General features: G+C 47.4%; 1 protein-coding gene across 4 annotated transcripts in view; it reads right to left on the reverse strand.

Annotated features, from left to right (window-relative positions):
• ZFAT (zinc finger and AT-hook domain containing) overlaps positions 1 to 16324 on the reverse strand; it is a 272893-nt gene that overhangs the window by 66150 nt on the left and 190419 nt on the right. For all 4 annotated transcript variants that reach the window (XM_090040693.1, XM_090040692.1, XM_090040691.1 and 1 more), the window contains 2 exons: positions 12706 to 12793; positions 376 to 525 (listed from right to left, as the gene is read on the reverse strand). In XM_090040693.1, coding sequence (XP_089896819.1) covers positions 376 to 525; positions 12706 to 12793 — 238 coding nt within the window. The remainder of the gene's footprint in view (positions 1 to 375; positions 526 to 12705; positions 12794 to 16324) is intronic.

Below are 16324 nucleotides of genomic sequence, written 5' to 3' on the forward strand. Positions count from 1 at the left end.
AAAGACAATGCTTTCTAAACTAACAGAAATTAATTCATTCATAAACCAAGGGGGATCAGAAACTTATTCATTTCTGTGTTAGTCCTGACCTGTCTACTGAGGCTGAGAATCACATGACATGCAGTTCTGTGTGATTGAGAACCCAACACACTGGTTTATTTAACCTTTCCTTAACTTCAAATTAAAGTAATTTGTTAAGCCACAGCCATAAACTTTCAGACTCTCTTTTAGGCAGTGGAGCATGTACAGAGAACTAGACAAATGTGAACAGATTGGAAATGTCATTCACTTTCACTGTCTTATTTAGTATATTAAGATAACACAGGCAAGGAATACCAAAGATAAATAATGTGAGTTTAAAGTTTATGTTGCTACCTTCATGAGCCCAAATATGACGCTGAAGATCTGAACCATTCTTCATGAAATAAAAATCACAATAGGGGCATTTCACAGCTCGCTTTCCAATTAGCCCTTTAAGCTGAACCCTCCTACCAAGAACCTTTGAGATGGTATTCATTGAAACCTCTAGAAAAAAAAATGAGAAAGAAAAGTTGCTTCAGGCTGCAGTGAATTTTTCCAGTTTATAATGAATAAAACATTGTAGAGCTACATCATTCCTCTTTGCATGTTTTAACTAGTTATATAGTGCCCCCCGCCCCCCCAAAGAAAACAGCCTTATTAATTTATGGTCTTTTCTTGAATTGGCCACTGACTTCTGTGCTCTGTGTTCCTTTCTCTGCCAGTGATAAATTAAAGCCCAGGGGCACCACAGACTCAGAAGTCATTTTTCAGCTTAAAAATAAATCCCTGAGGAACAATAGGTAACAAAGCAATGTTTGGACCCAAATATTTATTATTCTCAGTATCTTCAAATGGGCTTACAATATTTGTTAAAGACTTCACTAGAGATTTTCAGAGAATCTCTGCATTTGAGGATTCTTTTCACTTCAGTGAGAATGATGGTCATTTGGCACCTCTACAAATCATGCCCTTCGTTTTGAAAGAAAAAAGAATTAAAAGCCTGAAGCACCAAAACCACTGTCAAAACAACTTTAATTGACCGGATTTCATACAAAAAATGTAAGTTGTCTCAGCTGTGCATGAACAGAAATTTTCTGACATGCTTTATTTGTTCCCTGCTCTTTTGCCCCCATTGCCTCCATGCCCAAACCTTACAACCAGCGTAGATGGCTTTAGAGAAGCTCCAAGCATGCAGTGGAGCAAGCGGGCCTTAACAGGCATAGTGAAGGTTGTAGCTCACAGTTTTGGTCTCAGATTCTTGAAACAGAATTTAGATGGATTTGTAAGTGCCTAAGTCCATGGATCTGGGAAAAGCAGTGGATGTGGTATACCTTCACTTCAGCAAGGCTTTTGATAGGGTCTCCCACAGCATCCTTGCAAGCAAGCTAAGGAAGTACGGGTTGAATGAATGGACTGTAAGGTGGACAGAAAACTGGCTGGACCGTCTGGCTGAACGGGAAGTGATTAATGGCTCAATGTTTACTTGGCAGCCAGTATCAAGTGGAGTGCCCCAGGGGCTGGTCCAGAGGCTGGTTTTGGTCAGTATCTTCATTAACAATCTAGAAGATGGGATGGAGTGTACCTTCAGCAGTTTCAGAGATGACACCAAGCTGGGGAGAGTAGTAGATATACTGAAGAGTTGAACTAGGATTCAGAGTGACCTAGACAAGTTGGAAGACTGGGCCAAAAGGAATCTCATGAGGCTCAACAAGGATAAGTGCAAAGTCTTGCACTTAGGACTGAGCAATCTCATGCACCGGGACAGGCTGGGAGCCAACTGACTGGGCAGCAGCTCTGCAGAAAAGGACCTGGGGGATACAGTGAACAATAAGCTGAATATGAGCTAACAGTATGCCCTTGTTGTCAAAAAGGCTAATGGCATCCTGGGCTGCATAAGTAGGTGTGTTAAGAGTAGGTCAAGGGAAGTGATTATTCCCCTCTACTCTGCATTGATGAGACCACATCTTGAGTACTGTGTTCAGTTTTGGGCCCCCCCACAACAGAAAGGATGCAGACAATTTGGAGAGAGTCCAGTGGAGGTCAATGAAAATAGTGCGGGGGCTGGAGGACATGACTTCTGAGGAGAGGCTGAGGGAACTGGGCATATTTATTATGCAGAAGACTGACGGGGGATTTGATAGCAGCCTTCAACTACCTGTAGGGTGGTTGCAAAGTGGATGGAGTTGGACTGGTCTTAGTGGGGGGCAGATGACAGAACAAGGAGCAATGGTCTCAAGCTGCAGCAAGGGAAGTTTAGGTTGGATATTAGGAAAAACTCTCTCACTAGATGGTGGTGAAGCACTGGAACAGGTTACCTAGAGAGGTGATGGAATCTCCATCCCTGGAGATTAATGCTCAACAAAGCACTGACCTGAATGATCTAGTTGGTGATGGGCCTGCCTTGAGCGGGGGTTGGACTAGATGTCCTCCTGAAGTCCCTTCCAACCCTAATTTTCTATCGTTCTACATTCATTTTGGACCTAGCTTATACAGTGAAATCCTAGATCTACTGAAGTCCATGAGAGTAGATTTTCTTGGCCGATACAGATAGCCGATTATTAGTCAGCCCTATTAGCCGATGCCAATCCGATAGCCAATTTACAGGAATGCAGCCAGGCAGCATGGAGCAGCATCTTGCCAGTAAGTTGGGTGGGGGGTGATAGGGGCAGATTGAGGTCCCCACAGTAAGTGAAGGAGTAGGGCAGGAGCAGGCACTGCCCAGCCAGGGTGATAAATGCAACCTTGGGACTAGGAGAGGGAAGCAGTCACAGGCAGCTTGTCCAAGGGGTGCAGGGGCTTTGGGAGGCTATAGCCACCCCAAAATTTCCTGTAGCTCCCACCCCCCATAGCCACCCCTCCCAGCACTGCCACCTACCCCGCTCCTGGCATGCCCCACGCCCAGCTCTGGCCCAGCTGCCTGCCACGAAGAGGCCAGCACAGGCCCTGACTCCAAGCCCAAAGCAGGCAGCTGGCCATCACCCCTCACACAAATCTGGGGAGGGGGATGGCATATGCTCCCCCACGCTTTTCTTGGGGGTGCATGAGGGTGGGGAGCCGCTCCCCTTCCCCCCCCACCCTCTGTGTCCCTGGATGAGCTTCTCACGGCTCCATCTCGCTCCTGGCCCTGGGGTTGCATCCGCCACCCTGGCTGGGCAGCACCAGCACCAACCAGCACCAGCACCAGCACTTCTCCCTGCCCCTGCCACAGCCCCTCCCTCACCATGAGGGCCCCAATCTGCCCCACCAAACCCCTTCTCTGCCTCAAACCCTTTACCCCCTGCAGACTTACCTGCAAGGCGCTGCTCTCCAAGCTGCCAGGCTATATTCCTGGTCGTGCGCATGTTGTGGCTGCACATATGCACGTTGCATTTATTGGTGACATTATCAGCTACACCAGTCAAAAAAAGCCGATGGCCGGTAATGTTAATTTCCCTTTTATCAATGTTGATCCGATATGCGACCGATATATCGGTGCAGTGGGTGCACCTCTACAAGGGAGTTCTGTCTTACTGATTCCATCAGAACCAATATTTTGCCTCTGCTGCCTGAAAACATGGAATACAAGAGAGTGCTAACTGGACTGACCAAAGTAGCACATTTTCTGCTCACTGAACCAAAAACAAAGGCAAGGCAAAAGGCAGGCTGAATGCCATCATAGGCAAAAAAGAAGAAGCTGCCAGAAATAGCACTTTCATGCTAAATAAGAAATGGGCTCAGTTTAAATTAATTTTTGATATGTTCTTTTAAAACTCAATTTCTTTGAACATTATCAATTTTTGCCTTTCATCTTTATTCTCCCGTTTTTGAATTTTTAAAAACAATTGCCTTCATTCACTTGAAGGACTTGCCACTTTATGCTATCAAATCTCTAGTACCACTTAAAAGAAAATGAGTTTAGTAGAAACATGCTTATGCCTCCCTTCCCCCCAAAAAATCCTTACTGGTCACAAGAAGACGGTACCTAGGGAAAAGCTATGCACATATTCTTCTTTAAAAATTGTGTGTGTGTGTGTGTGTCTTACATTACAAAAAGTAATGTGCATCTTAGATGTAGGGTTTGGTTTTTTTCTCCCAATAGAACTATAGTTTCTCTGCTTTGTTTCTGCTAACTTGTATTAAAATGAGTTTCACATCAATGGAAAATAGATTAAAAAAAAATACATCGGAGATTTTCAACCTTGCTTATTCCTTATGCACCACCCCAGTGAAGTAGCACTTTACAGGTGACCCAAAAGGCTCACCATCCCATAGACACACAAGCAAACAATTCAGACAAAGTGGATGAGCTTCAATGCAAGTGGGTTCCCTTAAATTTCTGTACATATTGCACTCAAATATATAATTTGGGCACAATCATTTGTACATTTTGATGTACATATTTTTCATATAACATTTTATATTGAGACCTCTTCAGGGTTGAAATGATGAGTGAAAAGGTTTCTCTGCTGGATTCTGACATGGTCTAAGCATCAAGTACAAGTATTTAACAGTAGGGCTCCAGTGCTATACTGATTCAGGATCCCTGCACTCTGTATATTGCCCACAATATAAATTGACAACTCAATGTAGATCAGAGGTGTTCACTGTCCAGCCCACGGAGCTGTGTCATATCTGGCCTATGGGCTCCTCAGAGGTCTGGAAACATGGCAGTGGAAAGAGGTGGCAATTAATGCTGCCACTTCTTGCCCACTAACAAATTAACAAGCTTTGTGGATCAGAAGACATGGCCCATGTGCTGAACCAAGTCTGCATGCATGGTTGCAGTATGGGGCCCAATCCAGTGCACGTGGAGCCTGGCTCAGGACAGTGGGTCCAGTCTAGTGCACGGGGCTGGGTCCATATGCCAGATTTCATAGATTTCACATTTCATAGATTTCATGGACATTTGGGCTGGAAGGGACCTCAGAAGATCATCGAGTCCAGCCCCCCGCCCAAAGGGCATGAAGTCAGCTGGGGTCATAGGATCCCAGCAAGATAAGCATCCAGTTTGCTCTTGAAGGTGTTCAATGTAGGTGCTTGAACCACCTCCGCTGGCAGGCTGTTCCAGACCTTGGGGGCTCGGACATTAAAGAAATTCTTCCTTATGTCCAGCCTGAAACGGTCTCGCAGTAGTTTATGACCATTCGACCTCATCATTCCCAGAGCCTGGTGGTCACCATTGATAAACTTGTAGGTGGCCATCAGATCACCCCTGAGCCTGCACTTTTCCAAGCAAAAGAGCCCCATAGCTCTCAGCCTGTCATTGTAAGGTCTGTTTTCCTGACCTCTGATCATGCACGTGGCTCTTCTCTGCACTCTCTCAAGCTTCTCCACATCCTTTTTGAATTGTGGAGCCCAAAACTGGACACAGTACTCCAGCTGCGGCCTCACCAAGGCCGAGTACAAGGGGAGAATGATGTCCTGGGATTTGCTTGAGAAGCATCTATGGATGCAAGCCAGCGTTTTGGTCGCTTTACTAGCTGCAGCATCGCATTGCAGGCTCATGTTCATCTTGTGGTCAATGATGACCCCCAAGTCTTTCTTCTGTAGTGTTAGCCAGCATAGCAGTGCTGAGCCTATAAGGATGTTGCAGGTTTTTCTTCCCAAGGTGGAGAACCGTGCATTTTTCAGTGTTAAACATCAGGTTCTCATCTGCCTATTTGCTGGGCCTGTCCAGGTCAGCCTGGATCACCTGCCTGTCTTTTGGCGTGGATGCTTTGCCCCAAAGTTTGGTGTCATCGGTGAACTTGGCCAGTCCGCTTCTGACTCCAATTTCCACATCATTAATGAAGATGGGAACAATATGGGTGCAAGCATCTGTATGCTGATCCCACACTGAAATCAGGGCTATGGACTGATTCCATGCACCAGATCCAGCCTGTGGACTGACCCATAACAGTCATCTGGCCCAAAGCCTGAAAAAGTTGGGCACCAATGATACAGACTATGAACATTGTTCAAGTTGAAGAAAATTTTGCTGAGGTTAGTGTTGAAAGCAAGATAACTCCTGCCAGCAGCAGAACATAAGAACTGCCATTTACCAAGTCAGAACATAGGTCCATCTTGTCTGAGATCCTATGACCACAGGGGAGCACCACCATTCTGCTGACTGCTGCTGGAGCTGCTGGACCAGGGATGAGCAGCTCTACTGAGCTGCCGCAGGCTCCTGCTCTCCCCACCACCACCACCTCTGCCTAAACCTACAGCCCCCCTGCCCTCTCAGGGGGAAGGGAAACCTCTTGCCTCACTCATCACCAGCCACTACCTACTGCTACAGCTGCCTACAACGAAAGGAGACCCCACAACAACAATGGGGCCCCTCCATCAAACATCATCAGCTTTCCAGCTGGCTGCTCCAAAAGCACCCTGTGTCTACCCTTCTGTGGTGAATCCTATGCTCCACTTCCCCTCTCCCAGTGTTTTGTGTACGGCTGAGTAAGCCGGCAGCATACTATCCAACAGCCCTGACCCCAACCCCAGCTCCTCACACTCATGACTCAGACCCCCCACATAGCTACCCCCACCCCGAGTGCAGCTGGAGGAGGAGCCCTGGGCCCCACGCTGCAGCAAGCCATCCATTTCCACCTTGACAGAGGGGAAGCACTTGGCTCTCTCTCCCGCAACTCACACAACCCCTTCCTACATAGCCTCCCATGGCAGTGCAAGAAGGAGCTGCCACATGATTGGCCCCTCAAACAGGGGGCAGCCAATGAAATGTGGGAGACCCTTCATGGTGACCTCCAAACACTATGGCAAAGGTGTTTTCTACCTTGCCATGGAGGCCACTGCACAGGTGGTGGAGAAGGGGCTCACAGTGGGGGGCAAGCACATGCCCATCAAGCTCCTGGAAGAACTGGGGGCCTGGGCAGTCCTTCAGGCCCATTTCCCCTGCCTCCTTAACTGGGCCTTCATGCTCTTTCGGCAAGACCTGGGGAGCCTTCTCCCTGGTTACCACCCTTCTGCTGAAGTGCTGGAACCCAGCCTTCACACCCAATCCTTCCGCTGCCAGGCTACCATCCAGGTAAGGTGGGGGGGTGGGACCTTTATGCTCCCCTTCCAGAGGTCCCCCAACAAGATCGTCTACTCTGCAGAGGAGGTGAGGTGTTTCTGGTGCCTTCAGTCAGCAATGCCCAGCACAACAGAACCCTGGCAAGGAAAGGGGTGCCACCACCAGCAGCACCCCTAGCACCTCAGCTCCAGCATTCAGACTTCCCACAAGCTCATGCCACAGCCACTGGTGGGGTTGCAGAGCAGGAGGGCACAGGCAGGGGAGGATGGTGAAGGGGTACACCTGCACCCACCAACACCCCTCCCAGCACCCCAGGCCGACCCCTCCCCAGACCACTTCAAGGCTGAGTGGGTGCTGGTCCCATATGGGTGGCAATCTGGTGCCCAGAGCAAGGTGAAGAGCAAGGCCCAGGTGCAGCTTGGGTCCTATATGGAGAAAGCCCCTCTCTCACGACTAGGGCGGTCATCACAGAGGACATTTTGGTTGTCCTCTGTCTTCTACTGATACAAAACCAGATGCCTTTATGTCCTCTATTTTTCTTTTGGGGGGAAAAATAGAGGACATAAAGGCACTGGGTTTTGTATGGAGGAGACCCCCAACACTACTAGCTGTAATCTATCCCCCATCAATTCAGATGCTGAGGCCCCAGCCCCAGCTGTCCCTGGGGTGGGTTCAATGGTGGAGCCCTCCTCCTCTGACCACCTGGTAGAGACTGGAGCCCTAGGGAGGAATCACTTTCCCAGGGCTCTCAGGAGGGGACCACCAACCACCCAGGTGCCCAAACTCTCTTCCATCCCCAGTTGAAGTCAAACTCATCACGGATCCCAGCACATACTGTGGCCCCAGTACAGACGGGGGAGAAGTAGGGTCCCCCATGAATATCTTCCCAACCCTGAGGGGGACCCTGAAGAGATCCCACTGCCAGTTTCTCTGCCACTCCCCATGCTACCTGTTTGCCTGCCCCAAGGGACTGCAGCTCCCCCTCTCTCAGTGTTGGGGGACGCAACAGACTGGGTACTTTGGGTGGTTCTCTGCTATGGCTCTGCCCCATGGAGGCAGAGGGGGAGAAATAAAACACACACCCCAGCCACCAGCCAGGAGAAGCCCACCGAATGACAGGACCAGGAAAAGGATGATTGGGACTAAACACAAATAATTAAAAAGCCCAGGCCTGAATTGATTCAATCTTTGCAGGTAAGTCTAAGCTCTGTAATCTGAACCAATAAACAAGTGAACAGACATTCACTTTTGATTCTGGAAATGGAGCCGTGTGCCAGCAGTGGCCCAGCCCAGAAGCTAGGGGGTGCTAAAGAATGATTCCCTGCTCAGCTGGAGCAGACAGCTTGGGCCAAGCCTAGCCTACCCACCCTGCAGGAGAGGGGGGAGAAGGTGCAAAGCATCCTGGGATGCTGGGGTATTGTGAGTTAACTTGACTTTGGAGGGGATCTGGGACTGAAGTTCAATAAACTGATCTAGACTAAATCAGTTCAGTCTGATACTACATCCATCAAGGTTTATTTTAAACCAGATTTAGCCATTTTGAAACCAGTTAATGTGCACTGAACTTCTGTTGTGTTACAGATTTGAACTGGTTTCCAATCACTTATACCAGTTTACGTGTAATTTCTGTCCCTAGCCCAGGAGTCTGTGGGCTCCATAAAGCTTGCAGACCTCTTAACTTGGAGGTACCCATGGAGGAGCTGCTTCAATTCCTGGAGAGCACACTGCACCCTGGGAAGAAGGTGCAGCTCACTCTGACCGCTGTGATTTCCACCAAGTCCTCAATTTGGTGAGGGCTTTTTTGGAGGAAGACAAGGGACATAAGCCATGTAATGCCAAAAAGTACTGTCTGAACCAAAATTAAGGAAGGTGCTGGAAAACACAGAGTTAAGCAGAAACATGTATAGGCATGCCAGTGGAAAAACCCCAGAAGGCCAGTACGCATGCCCAAAAACATTCCCCACGCTTGACCCTTATGTGGTTTAAAATGAGGTAACCTAAATTGGCACTATGCGCATGCCCGGTCTTGTTCTAGGCATGATGTAATTTAGCTAGAATCTTCCATGGGGGAAGCCATGTGATTGGCCACCTGAAACACAGTTAAGGCCAGTGAGTTTCCGCCCACAGCGGAGACCAGACCAGGAGACCAGATCTGAGCAGAGACCGTCACAGCGGAGACTGCCTCAGGTGGTCCACCCCTGGTTCGTTTGAGCCCAGAGTTCCACTGGTCTCCCCACCACCATCGAGTCCCGGCGTACCCCTTCCTCAAAAACGCTCGTCTTCATTTCATCTCGATTACTCGTCCACGTTCCGATCACTTGTTCGTTCCGGTTACCTTTGTACACGTTTCGGCTACTCATTCCATGTTTTCGATTGACTCGTGTATCGCATTCCGGCCAACTCATTCACGTTCTTCACAGCTGTCATTACCGATCAGCCTCATTTCCTCGTTATCGTTGTAACCAAGTTTGACCAGACCTACGCTACACTACCATCATTGGCATAAGTAAAAGAAAAATAAAAGCATTCTGTTTTGAAACCATACGCGTGTCGACTGCTCTGACTCCTTGCCACTAATCCCACCTGTTTGACCGTCTCGGCCCACCGTGACATGACGCTCGGCGCCGACAACTACCAGCAGGCCCTTAGCTTCCACAATGTCCTCTACACTTATGGGAGGGCAGTGGGATTGCTGACGAGCACTACAGCTGGTGTTGCTTCCCATGAAAGCCCAGCCAATAATAAACCCCATCAGTGAGGTACCGCACTCTGGTTACTCTCAACATGCATGGCTGCAGGATGGGTCTCTGCAGCTGCCAAGTACTCTCCTTTCCCCAGGAAATGGCGGAGTACTCTGCGCTGTTCCTGCAGGAGACCCACATGACTCCAGACACCAAAGCCAACTGGCAGCTGGAGTGGGGAGACAGGGTTTACTTCACCACCTTGTTGTCCCCGAGCCTACAGCCAGAGGTCCTTCTTGCTGTTGAGGTGGTGCCAAGCTGCCTGCTTCATCTCCATGTCTAAATACAGGGGCTCGTCTTTAACTGGAGAATACCTATACCCTGGTGCATGAGCCAGGCTATCCAGTGATAGCCAGTTTCTATTAGCAGGTAGCTGCATACCTCGGGAACCTGAGCCCTCACTTCAGCAACAGCCTACTGGAGGGCATGGGATCTATGGCTTCCTCCTGGGAGTTCTGGATGGCCTGGCATGGGCAGCAGCAGGCCTTTCCCTCAGCCTGAAGATGGTGGGCTGTGGGGAAGGTGCATGTCAGATAGTGCTGTTACCACTACACCTGGAGGCACACCTGACAGTGGGAGGCAGCTAGAGAGCAGCTTAAGAGGGAAGTGCTGGAGCTGGTGAGGCACCTGGCTGCTAACCCAGAGAAGCTGTCCCACTACAGAGTGTGTCCGGAGAGGCAGGAAAAACTCTGAGCTCTGGATGACTGCCACGCCCATGGTGCATTTGTCTGCTTGTGTGTTCAACTCCTCTGGGACATGGACCATGGTTTCCACTTCTTTTATGTCCTAGAGAAGAAGAGGGGTACCAAGAAGTACATCACTTGCATCCTGGTGAAGGATGGCATACCCTCACAAACCCCAGCAAACTGCAAGGAAGAGGGAGGACTTTCTACACAGTGCTCTTCTCGCCGAATCTGACCAAAGCCAATGCCTGCCAGGTCCTGTGGGAAGGACTGCCACAGGTCAGAGCAGGCGACTGGGACCAGATTAAAGGATCCTCTCATCCTGGCTAAGCTCTCAGAATCCCTCCACCTGATGGCCACCAAAGTGCTGGGCATCATCAGGCTGACCGTGGAGTTCTGTCGTGCCTTCTGGGAGGTCCTTGGCCTGGAACTGAGTCCAAAGGGCATGGGGAGCTTCCCCTGTCAAGCAGGAGGACCGCCCTGACCTTGCTGCCCGGGAAGGGGAACCCTACAACCTCAGGAACTGGCGCTCCTGTCTCACTCCTCTATACAGACTATAAGGTCACAGTGAAAGCCATCTTGCTGCACCTGAGTTCCGTGCAGTTGGACTCGATTCATGCTGACCAGATGAACGTGGTTCCAGGGCACTTTATCTATTCAGCCTCCTGTCCCTCAACCAGAAGGCAATTGACAGGGTGGATCATGGGTACCTCATAGGCACACTGAAGATTCTCAGCTTTGGTCCCCACTTCATGCTGTTTCTTCAGGTGCTGTACACCTCCATAGAGTGCTGGTGAAGCTCAACTGGATGCTGATGGAGTCCATCCAGTTTGGGCTGGGAGTGCATCAAGGCAGTTCACGGTCATGCCAGCTTTATAATATTGCCCTCAAGCTGTTCCTCTGCCTCCTGCACAAGGGCTCCTTGCCATCCAGGACCTGGGTGACCTGGCACAGGTGGAGGCTGGACAATCCATCTACTTAGTGGCCTTCTTTGCTTGGGTCAACTTCATGGTCTGACGGTGGGTGACAGGTGGGTGATGGGTGACAGATGGGCTCGCTCCTACCTGTACTCCAGTGGAGCACAGGCTCACTGCTCTATCTGGGGTCCCCAGTCAGCTCTCCCTGTTTAGGATCATGGCCATCTCTGGTTCATACAAGCACAGAGGAGATACTAGCACACAGAACTGCAGAAGTGTGTTACTACAAATATTTTTCATTTCAGGTTTAAAGGGCTGGATCCAGCAAGGTTATGAACAGGAGTTCCAGGATTTTCCAAAAGAGGGCAGTGGGAGCAGCAACCTGCACTGCAGGATTGGGACCCTACTCCCAGCTTCCTTCACCCCCACCAGTGTGGGCAGACTTTTTGAAGTCCCTAAATCTCCCCTCCCTTCCCCTTCCTGCTCAGACGCAGCCCCCTCCCCTCCTTTTTCCCCTCTCCCCACCAGCCCCCCCAGCCTGCCCCTGCTCCTTTGTCCACTGCTCAGAAGCAGGAAGGGTCCAGAGCCAGCTGGGCTACATGGGGGCTGGGCTCTGCTGGAGGGGAAGACAGCAGCAACAGGGTAGCTGGAGAGTAGTTCCCCCTGGTGCTGTCCTGGAGCAGGTCCAGGGAAGGGAAACTACTGTCCAACTCTGCTCCCCTTGTCACCATCTCCAGATAAGCACAGTCCCCAGGCAGTGGGCAGGAACAGATCTGGGGCTTCCTGTCACCAGGACAGTGAGAAAAGGTAGGCAGAAGGAAGGGGAAGAGAAGAGCCACGCCTTTGAACAAGAAGGGGAAGGGAGGGAGGATTTTCACCAGCTTTAGAGACTTGAAAAAGTTCCCCCCCATGGTGAAGTGCAATCCAACCAAACAGGGAGTGCAGCCATGCCGCTACACCCCCTCTGGATCCATCCCTGGTTGCAAATACTCAACAGCCTCCTGAGCAAACCTTTTAAGAATATCTTTGCTACAACCACAAACGTAGATCAGCTTGCTTCAATGAGACAAGTCTCGTGCTAATTTTTAGATATGTTTTTAAGTGCTTTGCTGGACTGAGGGAAGAATGGTCAATACCTTGCAGAGTACAGCCCATAAACACTACAGATCTACAACACACACAGTTTGTTCAGAATACAATCACTAAAGAGCTGCAGACTCTACTAATATTCTTATACTAATTAAGGCACATTAGAAACATGTATTTTCTTGAAAGCCATCACATTAGATTACTATCGCTTAGACATTCTTCTTCTGTTGCAGTAGGTTTAGAAATTGTATTGTGGTTTCTCTTACCAGGGTGGTTTGTCTTGATGTGCGATTTTATTAGTCGATCTTCAGAAAATGATTTCTCACACACAGGACAGGAGTAACTCTTTTTGTCCTTAAAAAAAAGCAGGGTGGGGGAGGAGATTATTTTAGCAGTGCACTGGTTCAATCATTACCTCTCTTTACATACTGAAAAAACATATGGCTCCCAAAAAAGCTGTAGGCAAAAGCAGTTATCATTATGAAATACAGTGAGGGAAAATATAAAATTACCTTAAAATATCACTAAGTCTGGGGTGATTCAGAGTTTTGATTTGTAGTACATGGGAAAGAAGTGTTTAAAATAAAAAATGTTAAATAAATTAAAGCGTTATGATCTACCTTTACAGAATCAGGAGGTGAAAGAGTACTGAACAAGTCACATATCAGAAAGAAAGTTTTAGGATATGATGGGACTGGGGGCATTCATTTCCCCCACCCCCTCCATCATTTGTTCAATCCATCCTTCCATGTGCAAAGGAATAAATCTCATTATGGCTTTAATTCTGCAGGCAAACAGTAATACACCAAAATATAATGGAACATAATGTTTGACAGTGGCAGATGCCATTGCAAAATCAGGATGCATGTTTTCTAAATTCTAGATTAATAGTCTGTATTAGATGCATCATTAAAAAGCACTATTCCACTGTTTCAAGGAAAGCAAAGGGAACTGGCTGCACAGGACAGACGCAGAAAAATCAGTGTTTTGAAGAGATGTTGGAGCATAAAGCACCTGGACTATTGAGATGTCTGACCTTAACCTAAGGCAAGGAAGCATGTGTAACTGTTCAATATTACATCCAGATCTGTTTATTTTCTGTGCTGGCTAACATAAAGGGTTTTCAGAACCTCTACAATGCTGTTTTGTCTGCTGTCACAGAGATTATTTGTACACCAAATTATCCGCAAGGTGGAACTCTGGAAAAGGAACAACTTTTCTAGCCCTATGCTTAACTAGACAGGAAGTTCCTCCTAATCTCCAAGCTAAATTTCCTCTGCTGCAGCTAGATGCCATTGCTCCTAGTTCTGTCCCCTATGGCCATAGTGAAAAGCCCATATCCATCCTCTCTGTAATCACCCCTTTGGCATTTGAAGATTGTTATCAAATCCTCCATCATCCTCTCTTCTACAGACTAAATAACTCTAGTTCTTTCAGCCTTTAATCATGTCTTGCCTCCAAGGCCCCCATTCATTTTTGTTGCTCTCCGCTAGACTCCTTGCAATCTGTCCATATCTTTCTTCAAAGGCCCAACACTGGACACAGTATTCTGAGTGAAGCCTCACCAATGCCAAATAGAGCAATGGAGTCACTTCCCTTAATCTGCAAGAGACCTTTCTGTTAATACAAACCAATTTGTTGTTGGCTTCCCTCCCACCCCTGCCAAAAGCACACTGTTGCCTGATTCAGCTTGTGGACCACTGTAACCCCCAGATCCTTCTCCTTCTCTTGCCATTCATTCCTAAGCCTGTCCTTGTGCATGTAATTTTTCTATTCCAAGTGCAGGATTTTGTATTTGTCCTTCGTGTGATTGATTTTAATGGGTATGAACTATACACAGCAAATCTATATGCATTTAAACAGGTTTCCATGCCTACATATACAGAGAAGTATATATACATAACACAGACAAACATATAAACTTTACATACAGTTGAAAATACCAAACCTGACATATAAAATATATACTGGACAGAAAATTTTCAATGGAGAGCTACAGAACCAAAAACCTAGAGTCTCCCCACTTTCTGCCAAGATAATTAACATCAAAGCCCTTCAGAATCAATACACAGTCAACATCTTTACCAAATTCTGTGGCATACAGTCTTTAAATAGGTGTTCTTCATAATCTCACACAGGAATGCATGGTCTTAGCATGCAGTGCTGTCATACTATGCCTGTCAACAAGCCAGAATCCTAAAATGAGTGCAGCTGAAGCCTAACCTTACAAAAGCTGTTTGTCCAAGTCACTGTCATGGACTTTCACAGGGCTACACTACTGCTTCAGAGTCATCAAGAATACGCCTGTCACTACTTCAAGTCTGTCACATTGCTCGTCCTTCATAGTAACCATATCACTCTCTCAGCCTACACCTAAAAATTCCCCTCTTACAAATAAAGCATTTCAGAGTACATACAGGTCACAAATGCAGAGTCCCAAAGAGGCCTCCCATGGCAGCTTGGACCCTGCAGACTGCCCTTGTCACAGATGATGACAGGAGGTGTTCTGAAGGACTCGGAGGCTATAATAATACACTCACAGCATTCAAGATTTTCCTTTGGTAAGAATAAAACTAATTTATCCTATGCCTTATCAGTGTCCCTGCCTTTTAAATGCCTTTGAAGATTTTCTGAAGGACACATACACAGGCAAAGTATTCTGTGAGATGGCTCTACATCTGTTAGAGACTGGCAATACAATACAATCAGCTATTTCAATTTAAAGTTATATCCAGTGTCCAAAAATTTGCTTAAGCCTCCTATCAACCAACTTAGAGAAAATACAAGAAACTTAAAAAAGATAAAATAATTTCTAAGTAAATCAAAAATGCTAGATTTTCAATTCTGTGAAAGCAACCCATTTTATCTTCTACATACTGGGAATGACATTATTTCATAAATACTCTCAAGCCTTGTGAATTAAGTAGTCTATTATAACTGGGTGGAATTTCCTAATTTCTCTAGGATACATTTCACTGCAACATGAAGCCATCTAAATAGCAACTAGAATGTGGGTTTTTTTCATTCTATGAATGGAGTCAGTTCTTGCTACAAAAGAATCACTAGATATATTTCAGTATACTCTGAAGAGTGTATTGCTTCCTCGAGGCAAGATTAATTAAGTGGGTAAGTGTACTCATACATGGGCATTTATAAAATCCCAGCCTCTGGATATACAGCATTTACAATATTCAGACACTACTCTAGAGTTTATTTAATGAAGTAAAAGAACTGCCAGTCACGGCTCTGGCCTGGATATATTAGAAACCAACATTTGCTTCATTTACAGGGCACTACTTCATTGCACATGCTGACTCAGATGCTCTCTGCAGTGGCAAGCAGCTGTGCAATACTTCAGATCAGGGGTTGGCAACCTCTGGCCATGCTGAGCCATCTGATCCAGCCCACTGATAGGAGGCTTCAGCAGTACTCAGCAGCAGGGAAAGCTGGGTCTCAATGTCCGCCCACCCACCTCTGACCCGGTCACTCCGGCCTGCAGCCTAAGAGGTTGCCAACCATTGCTTTAGATGCACTGAATGAAACTGTGGCCCCTCCAGCTGTTCCATTCAGTGCATCTAAAGCAATGTTCATTGCCATTCACTTCAACTGGGCAAGATGTCACCTGCTATTTTTAATGCAGTTCCTTGAACTGGCTGTTCAAGATATACATCACGATCAAATCTGATATAAGGCCATACCTGACCCATAGGCAGATGGAGAATATTCAGGTCCACTTTAAAGAGAATTCATTTTTCCCCTTTACTTTGTACAGAAATAAAGTAATATTTTATTTTACTTGGAGGAACAAAACTGCAGTAATAATATTGCTTATTACTTAAACTGGGGAAGGTCTTACAAGACTGCAACCAGACTCCCACTCCTTTC

Source organism: Crocodylus siamensis, chromosome 3 (genome assembly GCF_052110815.1).
Source record: "Crocodylus siamensis isolate JL-2025a chromosome 3, ASM5211081v1, whole genome shotgun sequence".
In the NCBI taxonomy this organism is placed as follows: Eukaryota; Metazoa; Chordata; order Crocodylia; family Crocodylidae; genus Crocodylus; species Crocodylus siamensis.